Raw genomic sequence first — 13,073 nt, 5'->3', positions numbered from 1 at the left:
AGCAAACCTATGTTGAACACTGCTTTCCCATTCAGAAAAGTTTAGTGCCTTAACGTAAGGTGAACAGCCAAACTATTACACAAGTACTCAGGAGAATGTATTTTGTGATCACAAATACAATGCCCACAGCAGATACAGAAAGATAACCATTTATACGTTCTAAGTAAAAGGTAATGAGAAGTTATATCTAAAAGCTGCATCACTCGTGAAGATCTATAGTTAAATACAGAGCTACAGATAGACATTTTTGTAATGCTGTCACTTTATGGCCCCTATCACCAAAGTGATGGATTTCTGATGGCATTCCCCTCACTTCATTTCTCAGAAGTAGGTGTGCTTCTTTGTAACCTGAATTCCCTGCTAGGAAACACTTTATTCCATTTGTTATAGAGTAGCAGTCACTCTTGGACATTTAAACCAGACATCTACAACAGATATTTTTTGCAAACATTTAATTAAACTCAACAAGTAGAATTCTCTTGACCACAGCCAAAGGGTAAGTTTAAAAGAAAAAAAAAAAAGGAAATGGATACTAAGAGGCACACACCTGGGTAAGCCTTTGCCTAGCTCTTGCTTTTTCTTGGTTACTTGCTGAATGACCTGTTCCCAGTTGACATTTCTTCGAGACGCATTTAGAATCTGTCGAAGGGTTGGCTTGAGCCCAGATTCCTTCTCTGTCTCACTCTTTCGATGACCACTGATATTGCGGATGCGGCGCGCACTGTTGAGGTTTGGCTCAGGAAGGTGTGCTCCCGTTTTGCTCTTCAAGCTAATGTGCCGGGTTAGATCTCTCTGGAGTGAGGCAGGAAAGCCAAGCTTGCTTAGTTCAGGCAGAAGGGGACCTGAGGGTTGACCTATATCGCTTTTTTGAAGCTCGGCATCCAAGCTAGTACTCTCAAAGCCTTCAGTTTCATAAGATTCATGAGATTTAACAGGGTTATCAACCTGTGCATCTTCTAGAGAGGTTTTCAAATCTAGCAGTAAACCAGACTGTGGGCTGGCTACAGATGTCATTTGCAACTCAGTTTCTTTTTGGTGAACTGTTGAGTTACATGGGGAAGTGGATGGCTTTCTAGATGTTTCCAGGTTTTGGTCATCCCCCCTTTTCTCATCAGCAGCAGGAGTACTGCAGGATAAAACTTCTGTAGTTGTAGAACCCAGGGTTTCGATTTTTGTCCCATGCTTCTCTGTGTCAGATCTCTCTCCATCACTTTCATCTTCTAATGCGTGTACTTGAAATTCAATCTTCAAAGATCCTTTTTCAGACTCTTCTACATTCCTACTTGCTTTTGCGTAATTCCTGGTCCTCTTAGAAGCACTAAGTGGGTTTTGCAGTGACTCATGACACTGCAGCACATCTTTGGCTTTCTGTAATGTATCACTTACATTTTCGTCAGGATCCCTTTGAGTTCCAAGTGGACTTTTATTACTTCCTTTTAAAACATGAGGGCCTGGACTTCGCATTTTGGATATGCAAGAACTCTGGTTATCTTCCACAGTGGGTTTAGTCAAAGGATTTGAGTGTTCCCCAGGGAAAAAAGAATTAATTTTGGTGTTTTGTGAGGGATTCTTTGAATCTTGCTTTTGAGGAACTGATTTAGTGCCTGGAGTTGGAAGGAGTGGGGATTTTAATAATGGTGTCTTATTTAAATTAGGCTCTTGTTCAGGTTTCTCTGTAATGGGACATTCTCTTACCACCTCACAGGAAGCAGTGCAATCTGAAGAGGTTTTGTGTTTAAGAGATCCAGCATGTTTTTCTTTTTTTGTTTTCAGTTTTCGAGAATTATTTGTTTTATCATTTTGGGGCTCTTTTATTCCCACGGTTATCAAGCTAAAATCAAAGAGAGGCTTATCTATCATTTCTGACTTATTACCAGTGACTTCTTTCATTCCTGATTGTAAATCCAGAGTCTTCTGTGTAGGGTAAGGAGTCCAGCGACGGAGCTTTTCCCTTGCTACACTGACACTCTTCCCACCAATTTTGGAAGTGAAGGTGTCTGTCTGTTTAGTGGTTTGGCTTTCCAGCTGCTCAAAATTGAAGTCAAGCAAGCCTTCTGAATGAAACTTACCACTTGCAAATCCTTCAGAAGGACCTCTGTATGTGGCAACTGCACCAACTTTGTCATTTTCTTGCCGCTGCCACTTATATCTGTCTTGATTGTATTTGTTTGACTTAGATTTTGTATTCCATAGCATATTCATGTCTTCCATTTGACAGCTAGAACTTCTGTTTCTGCCCGGTTGAAATTTGTCTCCGGGGCCACTGTAATTCCAACTATTTGTACCACGTGCACTGGATTTCCAATTTCCGTTACTGCTGCTCGTGTGCCAACTGGGAAAGCCACCTGTTCCTTCAGAATGCCAACTGGAATTCCTTCCTGTACCAGTATGATTCCAATCTACTGTCCCATTATTTGAATGCCAACCACCTCCAGAATTACTATGGTTGTGAAACCAAGGTGAGGAACCTCCTGCACTACCCTTATGCCACCCAGAACATCCTCTTGATCCACCATTATTCCTTGAAGAATGTGTGAAGCTGTTTTTCCTAGTGTTACTATAGCCATCTTTCTCCCACTTCCTGTCCCGCTGAGGAGGCCCACGATGATGCCGTGCTGGCTGGCTGTAGCTCTCTCTGTCTTGGTAAGGGATTCGGTCTTCTCGTCTCCATTGGGGTCGCCTGTCATCAGAGTTTATTTCTTGGCTGCTATTGGAAGGTTCATCTTGTCTAGAAGAAAAACAGTCTTTTATTAGTGATTTAAAGGCGTTCTCATGATTCCTTTAAAGGCATAACCCACCAAACATGCACTCTGCCTTCTTCCTCTGTCACTTAGAATATGTAACTTAGAGTATGTAATAGTTTTATTTTTATTTCAAATAGTGATTGTTTTCATATCTTTAAATAATATAAATTTATATTTCACTATTTGCTGATTTAAAATTAATATCTTATATTTATCAACCTCAAAATATTAAAAACTTGGCACATTTATACTATCTTTCCTCTCCTGCTCCTGTTTTTCTTAGCATATTCAAGGATTGTGTTCCTATCATCCAATTATTTTTATATTACACAACTTTTAGAAAAGAGAAGCAAGTATACTTGGTAGCTATGGTTAATTATCATAGTTAACACAATTTAAATCCAGCTGTTCTTAATACCATGATTTCTTCAAAAGTTGGTTCTTTCTGAAAGCCCAGTTTCTTAACCTATTTTAAATGGTAAGATTTTACTCTGCATAATAACTTTCATTAATAAACACTTTATCAAGTACACATTCAATGACTATTAGCAGTAATAGAAAACTTTTATGCATAGTTCCTGTTTCTGAAGGGCTTATAACCTAGCTAAGGAAATAAGTAAGGTCACAAACAGGAATAAAATAGTACATAACAAGCAAGCAGCATCCACGACAAATGCCGGAAAGAGTTTCATGAGCCAGAGGTTTTTAAAAGAAGCTACAGTTGTTTCAACTATTCATGTTAGACAAGAAGCCCACAGAAATGTGAATAAATTTAAGCAAACATCATGGGAATCGGCATAAAACCATTTTCCTTCAAAAAGTACCTATGTTTTGCCTAACTCAACGCTTCACATGTGGTAAGGTGCTCAAAAAAGTGAATAATATTAACTAAAATTACTGAGTACCTACTTATCATAAGGCATTTATTGCTAAACACTACAAAGATTATCTCATTTAATTTTCACAACTCTGCAGCAAGCATTATTATTTCTACTTTTTAGATATGGAAACTGAGGATTAGAGAGGTTAAATAACTTGCCTAGAATAAGATACCTAGTTAGTGTTATGGCAAAATTTGAACTTTGGCAGTCTAACTCTAGAGCCTACATTCAAACTGAAGTATAGTTGATTTATAATGTTGTGTTTTTTTCTACTATAAAGCAAAGTGATTCATTTATATATGTATACATACATATATATATTCTTTTTCATATTTTTTCCATTATGGTTTAACACAGGAGACTGCATAGTTTCCTATGCTATAGAGTAGGACCTTGTTGTTTGTCTGTTCTATATGTAACAGTTTGTATCTGCTAATCCCAAGCTCCCAATCCATCTCTCCCCATCTCCCTCCCCATTGGCAACCATAACTGTTTTGAGCCCATACTCTTTACCACTAGACCTTGATATGAATGAAAATCTCAAAAACTAAAGTTTGATAGAATGAAAATCTCATAGTTTCTGCAAGTGGGTTCCCTCCTCTGAATCTGAACTTGACTTAAATTTTAAACTCAGTACTGACTTTAATAGCTTCTAATGTCTCTAAGATTTTGGACACAAATTGGAGTTTTTCTGTTTTTCACTTTTAGGATAAAAGCTAATTCACCTTAAAGTTCAAGCATCTACTTACATTATGAATTACTGCTAAACAGGAGATCCTAAGTCCCCAAGTGTTCCTACAGACACTTGGAAGATTTTTTTTTTTTTCCACTTGGTAGATTTTTATACCACCATTAACCAATTTGCTTTTTTTTGTTTCTAAGCTGAATGCAACTTCTGACATCCAAGGAGATCACTGATTAGGTCTACTAACATCATCCAGAAATGAGAATTGGGCAATAAGTCAGTCACAAAGTAAAATTCCTAGATTATCATGAATTGGCTAGGTCAGGGGGACAATAGCATGTAGCTAAACTCACAGGTCAAAAAGAATAATCTAAATTAAAAACCTCATGAAGAAAAAAAGAAAAAACCTAATGAACAAGTAAGTAGATGACTTTATAAGCATGTCACCAAAGAGGCTTATTAAAATAATCAAAGACTAGTGACTGCAATATGAATGTCTAATTTACCGAGAAGCTTTTACTCTCTGACTTAATGTTTAATCATTTACACAGATAAGCTAATAATGGCACAAGAATGTTAGAACAAAAATAGAAGTTAGTCTTCTAGAGGCTCCAACGCCCTAAAACAAGAGTAAACTGCAGCTATATAAAAGTAGTGAGAATGTCATTTGAAGGATAAGCAACTAAACAATTTAAGAATCATGCTGCTATGAACATTCCAAAACTCAGAAAGTCCATTTCAAAGACCTGTTCAAAAAGCTTTTAGCATATAGAGTAACAACTACTTTTTTTATATTCAAACTGCATTCTAACTGAAAATGAAATACAGATCAGGTATAACTAGTATTCTAGAAGGATCTTCAAAATTTTTAGAATCTGAAACGCTTTTTATCATGTTCCAGAACTTAAAAAAATCACTCCACCTCATAACTGGTACTGTATCTTTCATTCATATCTGAAATTTTCTGCTTCATTAAACTTTTTAGACCATGAATCAGTAAGGTTAAAATACAAAAGGCTAATACCTAAATTATGGATGTAGGTATGAAACCATCTAGTACAAGCTATAAAACTTATATTGTTTCTGACACTGTCCAATATACAGCATAAATTTATTCAAGAAATATTTACTGAAGAAATTAATAATCAAAGGATAAATCAAACTTAGTAGAAGCACCATGTTAACTCACATTAGGCAAAACGATTTTTTCTTAAGGCATGAAATAAGAAATGCTATATAATATATTCAAATGAAACTTATTTAGTAATATATTTCCACTAGAAAATTCAGATACCAAACATGAATTTATTGGTACCCCCCCTCAAATTGGAACTAATACAAACAATTCTAAACATAGTTATCAGCATGGTAAAAATTTCAGATATGTAACAGCTATGGCTAGCTTTTAGATAGGGTCAATACTGAGGTTTGTTTTTGTTTAAGGAGTTAATACAGTAGTTCAAGCAAGCATTCCATTGCCTTTTAAGATTAAGATGGCAACTTCAAGGTAAACTTTATAATTAAGGTAAATCTGTGGCACAACATTGCAAATCAATTAAAAATTAAAGTAAATTTTAAAAAAGATAAATCTGAATGCCACAGGCTGAAAAGAATGGAAATGGAAAATGTATTCTCAAAAAAAAAAAAAAAAGAAAATGTATTCTCTCCTACACTGTTTCACACAGGCTTTTAAAAATATCAAATTATTACTCACCGACTTTGTTCTTTCCTTTGTTTTATTAACTGAACGAGTTCCTTGTCAAAATAATCTTCCTCTTCTTCTTCCTTTCCATCATCTTCTCTTTCCTGGGCATCAACATTATCTTTGTGCAACTGGCCAGAAATGTGCTTTGCATATGCAGAAAGACCCACTTCAGTAACCCCGCACACTCGGCACTCATGACTACTGTCCCTAGGGAAAGAGGGAGATGAGGGACATTCAATGCTCCCCACTGGCATGGCACACTCACCAGATCTGTTATAGTTTCCTCTGAAAGACACTGCACACTTTGGCACAGTGAAAAATTAGTGCTAATCAATCTCAATGCTCCTTTCATCACTTTTAATAAGTTTGTTCATAAGTTACTTTTGAAATGAATTAAAGATTCTTTTCCAGCAATCAAGAGGCAATACACTTCAGAATAACATAGTTTAGGAGAAATCTTCTTGAATTGCTGTACTTAAAACCTTGCCAGAGGAAACGTGGTGAAAGGGGAGGCAGGGCAGGGGGCTCAGAGCAAACAGAAGTTGCTCTGGAGCACACCCATGATGCCAACTGCACTCAGAAATCCAGGTGACAGCGCTCACATTTAATCTCTGGCTCAAAAGCTTTCTCCCAGTGAAAAGTAAGGGGTGGAGAAAAGAGTAGGAGGCAGAGCCAATCACAGCCTAGTAACTAAATCGGAACAGCTGGAGCTCTGCCTGGAATGTGAAGATTCCGGACTCCAGGACAAATGATAGGAGTAGTCTCAGCAAACTTTTTTGGTCTCGATGATACATGTGATCTACATTCTGCTTCAGAAGGGTTTATTTTAAAGGGAATGGAAAGCATTTCAGTTGTAGGAAGTTAACAGCTGTGCTAGGCAAATGGTTTTTCTCAGGTTTCAGAAAAGAACACCATTTAAAGAGACGTAAAACCAGGTTCTCAGTTAAGAAAGATAATTGAGCAGGCTTTTTCTTCTTTTACTTTACATACTTAATAATGTATCTCATATGTGGCCAGTTTAAGAAGCCAAAGTCTTGAATCAATGACCAGAGCTGTAGTAGATGAACAATTTAAATGCATTTTTAGCTTCTTGAGTCCCATGCAGTCACTATGAGAAACATCAGAACACCATGGGTACATGTGTAATAAATAGACAGTAATGTCCACTCAATAATCCAAATTGGCTTATCTCTGTATCATTTGTCTTGGGTTAATACTAGTGATATTTTTGCACTTCCTATGCCCTTCTATAAAAATACACAAACACAGACACAAAAAGATATGTTGTCTTTAATAAGATAGACACAGACACACACGCATGACTGCTTCATCTTTTCTCTCATATCCATCCATACATGGGCAGAATTCATTTCAGCTAACCAGAAGAGAGCCTCAAAATAAAGCCCCTCATTTACTAGAAGATGGTTTCTGCCACAGATCATCTGAACATTCATTTAAAAAAAAAACAAAAAACAACTTATCGAGCAACTACTAACTTCCAGGCAAAAAACTATGTATATGGTTAATGGTGACAAATTATAAACAAACAATGCCAAATAAGTCAAAACAAAAAACCCGCTGTTTTTTTCACTCTGTACGTATCACGAAAACACATCAGAAAAATGGAGAAAATTCGGAAGCTTCCTTTTTTCTGACTTTGTAACTTAAATGCTCTGAATGCAATATAGTCTATGACACTAACATTCATTTTAATGAGTTCTGACCAGATTCCTCGAATTACCCTGAATATCTATATACTAATTCCTTCTAATTTTCCAGGAACTTAAATATATTATTTTCAGAGTTTTCCACTGTACTTACTACAATTATATACTTAGAAAAAGAAAAATAATCCTCAACTTTCTCCAGTTTACCACATTCATCTCTCAATCAACTAAAATTATGGTAGTTCATGAATGTAACTTGTAACAGAAAGCAAGTCTTTTCTCACAGCAACAAAGAACGAACTTTAAAATTAATATATAAATAGAAATCTATCCCCAAAGGGCAGCATCAGAACAATCTGAAGACTGTAACAAATTTAGAATACATAATTTCCCCTATAATAACAACTCAGATCAATTCAATTTTCTGGTTAGAAAATCTTTTGGGCTTTAATCTCTCTACAACTGGAATATGTTTTTAGTCCACTTTTCTACCTAAAAATTTATACAACACTAAATTATATTGCAGTGCAAGGGACTTCATTTAAAAGGTATGCTTAAATAAAAAACCTGATTTTTTTTCCTTACTTCTAAAATGCAGAGTTTAAAAAAAAAAAGAAAATGCAGAGGGTTTTTTTTTGCGGGGGGGGGGGGGTTGGGGTGGGGGGAGCTGTGCCTTACAGCTTGCAAGATCTTAGCTCCCTGACCAGGGATGGAACCCGTGCCCCCTGCAGTGGAAGCCCTGAGTCCTAACCACTGCACTGCCAAGGAATTCCCGCAGAGAATTTTTCATTTGTCCAAGCCATCAAAATCCTTCTTTAAAAAACATAATTGGAAGACCACATTGGCTTTTTAACATATTAAGGAATGTAAAGTAGATAGTAATTAACTCTTAAAAATCAATATCCAGAGGGCGAGGGCGAGGGCGGAGGGCGAAAAAAAAAAAAAAAAAAAAAAAAAAAATCAATATCCATAACCACACACCTAATTTGCAATTTCCAAAGCACAATTATATGTTAGATATGCATCAAATACTCAAACACAGATATTTAAAACATTTTTGGTTTCATTGCCAGAAAGTGTATTAACCATAATTCTGAATACTTGATAGAAGAATACCTCAAGATCCTACCCAGATGGGTACAGCAATAAGAGCAACATAAAAGTCAGCACTAAAAATGATTTATCAGAACACAGAAATCTCTAACATTTTTCTTAGAAATGAAATCAGGTTTCTGGGGATTTTTTCCTTTTTTAAGATAAACTTTACAAGAAACTTCATAAAGAGAAAAGAAAGAATCTACATTTATACAGGGAAAGAACAGGACAGATTGACCACATCTCATAAAAATTCCAATGTGTCTATGTCTGAGGTTAAGTATATTAATTACAATATGCATTCGTGCTTCCAAATAGGGTGTTTGGGAAACCACATGCTCTTTAAAGTTAATAGCAAATTAAATAACATTTTAACAATGCTATTTTCCAATTCTTTATCAATAAACAGCTAAAATACTACTTCACATAGTATACAAAGTAATTGTTGGGAAAAAAGTACTGCTGTACTTCCTGACTAATAAAGGCAATAATTTTCCTCAGTGTTTAACAGAGGGCCCAAATTAGCTACATCCTGTTACCACACAATTTCCTCTCATATGTGAAAGGCAAAGCCTTCAGATATTCTATCCATAAGCTCCTCTTTATTAAGCTTGCTCTATCTATACCACAACAGCTGGTTGATAAATTAAGGTTTGTGCCATTTTAATAGCATCTATCTGTAGAAACTACTTACAGGCTATACATCTGAACAAATACATTAGAAAAAAACAGGGAAATGTTCCTGATGTCTCCAATTGTGAACCAAATAAGGCACGCACTTCTCAGCAAGCCAGCATTCAAAAAGTAAATAATATGCTCTTTACATTTCTGTGTGTGGCTCTTTACATCTCTGTGTGTGGCTCAGCTGGTAAAGAATCTGTCCGCAGTGCGGGAGACCTGGATTCAATCCCTGGTTTGGGAAGATCCCCCTGGAGAAGAGAAAGACTACCCACTCCAGTATTCTGGCCTGGAGAATTCTGTGGACTGTATTAGTCCATGGGGTCGCAAAGAGTCAGACACAATTGAGCAACTCTCACTTTACATTTTTTAACCAGATCACAACCAAAAATTAAGTGATACTTAACATCAGAAAGCCAGTTCTTAAACATGAAATCCAGAGGAAATAATCACAAACTGAAAAGGAAGAAAAAAGATGACTGATAACTATCTGTCCCTTTTGTACAAACTAGTGATGACTGTTCATCATGATAATAAATGTTCCAAGTCAGTAAATGATGTTTGAGATTCTGTTGTTTTTTTTATAGCTTTGCCAGCTGTTTTTCCTTGCTACCTACTTGCCTTCTCCCTTATAATTGACTACTGGCCAGAAAACCATACCAAACCTGTTTCCAAACCTGATAGCACTGTATCTGAAATATGAGTAAATTAAGTACCCTCCTCTAAATGAGTTTGGGTGCTAATGCTGACGTTAATATTGTCAGTTCAAAGGCTTCAAATGCTTATTGATTATTTGACTATGCTCCAAATAACTGTAAACAGTAGACAAAATCTCCACGGCACAATTAAATTGACAAGTGGGAGGAGAGGGGACCAAGTTACAGAACAATATGTGTATGGCATGTAGTTCAGTTCTGTTAATAAGACAAAACAAAATCAAAACATACGTACATGAGTGTGAACAAATGGATATAAATCTGTCTACAAGCAGAAGAGAGGTTTGGATAGGGTATATACTACACTGTTGACTTTCCTCTAAGATTGGAGTAGGAAGACGGGGAGGGAGTGAAAGGGCCTCTACTTTCTTTACTCATTATGATTCTGATTGACTATGAACATGAATCGTAAGCTATAAAAAGTTTTAAATGTTTTAATTGCTGATTGGTGATTTTTTTCATAAAACAAGGCATTCCTCTTAGAAAAAAATGGGCTTCTCTCCTAATGATTACTTACTGGGCTCATTTGTTTTGTTTCATTTCATAACACAATACAGGTCACTGAGTAGCCAAGAAAAAGGTGAATTCCTGAAGGAAGTCAATGGGAAATGGGATCAAATAATTAAGACAATCCACAAATAGGTAATCAAAGGTTGACTGTATTTCATAGGCTCCTATGATAATGAGTTAAAGATCAGATATGTGGCTGATTCATATCAATGTATGACAAAACCCACTGGAAAAAAAAATAATAATAATAAAAAAAATTAAAAAAAAAAAAAAGATCAGATATGTTCAAGATATTATAAGGGTTCTCCACACTAAATCTGAGTGAACATCTTTTTTTTTTTTTTTTGATAGGTAAGAAGTGGGTTTATTTAGAGAGAAACACACTCCACAGAAAGAGTGTGGCCATCCCAGAGGGCAAGAAGCCTGAACACCTCTTTTACACTGCTGTGAAGACCTAAACTACACACAGTAAGGGACTGATCACAGAAAAATTCCTCTTACATGCTAAACAGATGCTGAAAGTTCAATAACATGTTAATTTGCCCATACAACCTAAAACTATATTACTTAAAATACAGGTAATTCCAAATGACCTAGGTTGGCATCTTGATCAAAGTCTGTAACCATTATTCATGGACTAAGGTATAATTCTTATTTGTTTTCCAAAGTTTCTCTGTTCCATACTGTCTCCAAACAATTCACATACATTCAAAACATCAAAAAACGGAAACTTAGTTGGGAAAAAAGACATGGAATATACATACATGCTACCTTTAGTGTCTTAATTTCCTTAAACATCTCAAGCTTTAATTCACAAAACAGCATTCTTAAATACAGGTTTATACATGGATTTTATTTACACTAATGAGATTTAGTGCTATTTAGCAGACTTTGGACTTCTCAGACTATTTCAACAACCAGTAAAGGTTTATGGCATGTGATAATCTGCAAGCTGGTTAGGCAATAATGTGAATGTCCTAGCTGCAAAGCTGGTGTGCAGGAATGAGAAAGCTTACTAATGACAGAACTAGCTCATCCCCAACCACCTTTGCCAAATCTATTTGCCAAAGTTGTTATGAATTCTACACATTTGAGATGTACAACAATTTATCCTTCTTGAATGAAAAAAAAAAAAAAAAAAAAGCTATTGTACTTGTTGTTAATTCCAAAAGACAGTTCAAGGCCACAAGACAACATTCACTTTTGAAGCATTACTATAAAATAAGCTAACAGGCCCTCAGATTCCCCCACATCCACAAGTTTATGGAAGAGAAAGGTTCCATACCTGCCCTTCAGGTTCTCAAGTTCCCTGTGATGCAACATGCTCCGCATGTGTTCATCCATCTCCTTCAAAATTAAAGAAAGCAGATTAAACTAAGGGGGCCTGCTTTGGAGAAAAAAATTTCTCTGTCTACTTAATCAACAATCAGGGCTCAAGCTCTTTGCCTTAAACTGGTGTTTGTGGTTTCTATTCACAATTCAATACTGAAAACATTTCCTTATTAAGTAACTCTTTAGCCTGTTTTTGACATATTTTATTTTTAAATAAAGCAATAATTTTAAAAGACCTATTTAAGTGGCTTTCCAAAAAGGTTAAAAGTTTATTGTATTTAGGAGGCAAAAGACTAAATAATAAATGAATAGGTAAAATTCTATCCCTTACAAAGTATTTACTTAAGTTTATTAAAAAACAACAACAAAAATGCCTGAAATCACATAACTTCTCAACTACTTGGCTACTTTTCTTCATATTCTCTTTCCCCACTCAACTGACAGTTTCTCAAGAGTATGGTACAACTCTTATCCATGTCTTGGCCAGGGCCTGACATATAGTTATTAATAGCTGCTGAATGAACAGATGGATACATCAATTCTAGACAGAAGTTACAGACATAAGGGAATTTTCCTATGGTAGATCAAGGTTTTAAAAATGCCTTGAACACAGCAGTTCTAGCATGGCTTCATTTTCACTACCCACTCCCTTGCCTACAACAACTGATGTGTTTCGTTCCAACGAAAAGTTTGAAAATGTACTAGATTCCTCCCCCCACCCCCATCCCACTGGGAAAGAAACAAAATCTATGGCAAGAGTTTCCATTTAAATGTGCAAGTGTGACACACACACTCACACACCTCAAAAAACTCAAAGTTGTAAATGTCGGTCTCTTTGCCACACAAAGCATATATACAGCCAGTACGTCATAATTAGAGAATGGCTGTTTACAAATATAAAACTGGCTCAGATGGTAAAGAATCCTCCTGCAGTGTGCAAGACCTGAGTTTGATCCCTGGGTCAAGAAGATCCTCTGGAGAAGGGAATTCTAATCCACTACAGTATTCCTGCCCAGAGAATTCCATGGACAGAGGAGGCTGGTGGGCTTGAATCCATGGG

The 13,073-nt window shown here is 36.1% G+C and overlaps 1 protein-coding gene across 4 annotated transcripts in view; it reads right to left on the bottom strand.

The window, feature by feature from the left end:
• Positions 1-13,073, bottom strand: part of ZNF106 (zinc finger protein 106) — a 56,345-nt gene that overhangs the window by 25,005 nt on the left and 18,267 nt on the right. For 2 of the 4 annotated variants that reach the window (XM_043919134.1, XM_043919135.1), the window contains exons 3-5: positions 11,967-12,028; positions 6,025-6,222; positions 548-2,728 (exon numbers count right to left, since the gene is read on the bottom strand). In XM_043919134.1, the coding sequence (XP_043775069.1) occupies positions 548-2,728; positions 6,025-6,222; positions 11,967-12,028 (2,441 nt within the window). Of the gene's footprint in view, positions 1-547; positions 2,729-6,024; positions 6,223-6,280; positions 6,629-11,966; positions 12,029-13,073 lie in introns of those variants that run through there. The other 2 variants (XM_043919136.1, XM_043919138.1) reach the window with 2 other exon arrangements.

Source organism: Cervus elaphus, chromosome 12, assembly GCF_910594005.1.
Source record: "Cervus elaphus chromosome 12, mCerEla1.1, whole genome shotgun sequence".
NCBI lineage: Eukaryota > Metazoa > Chordata > Mammalia > Artiodactyla > Cervidae > Cervus > Cervus elaphus.
Note: the sequence above shows the minus strand (reverse complement) of the source record. Positions and strands in the feature narration are given on the sequence as shown.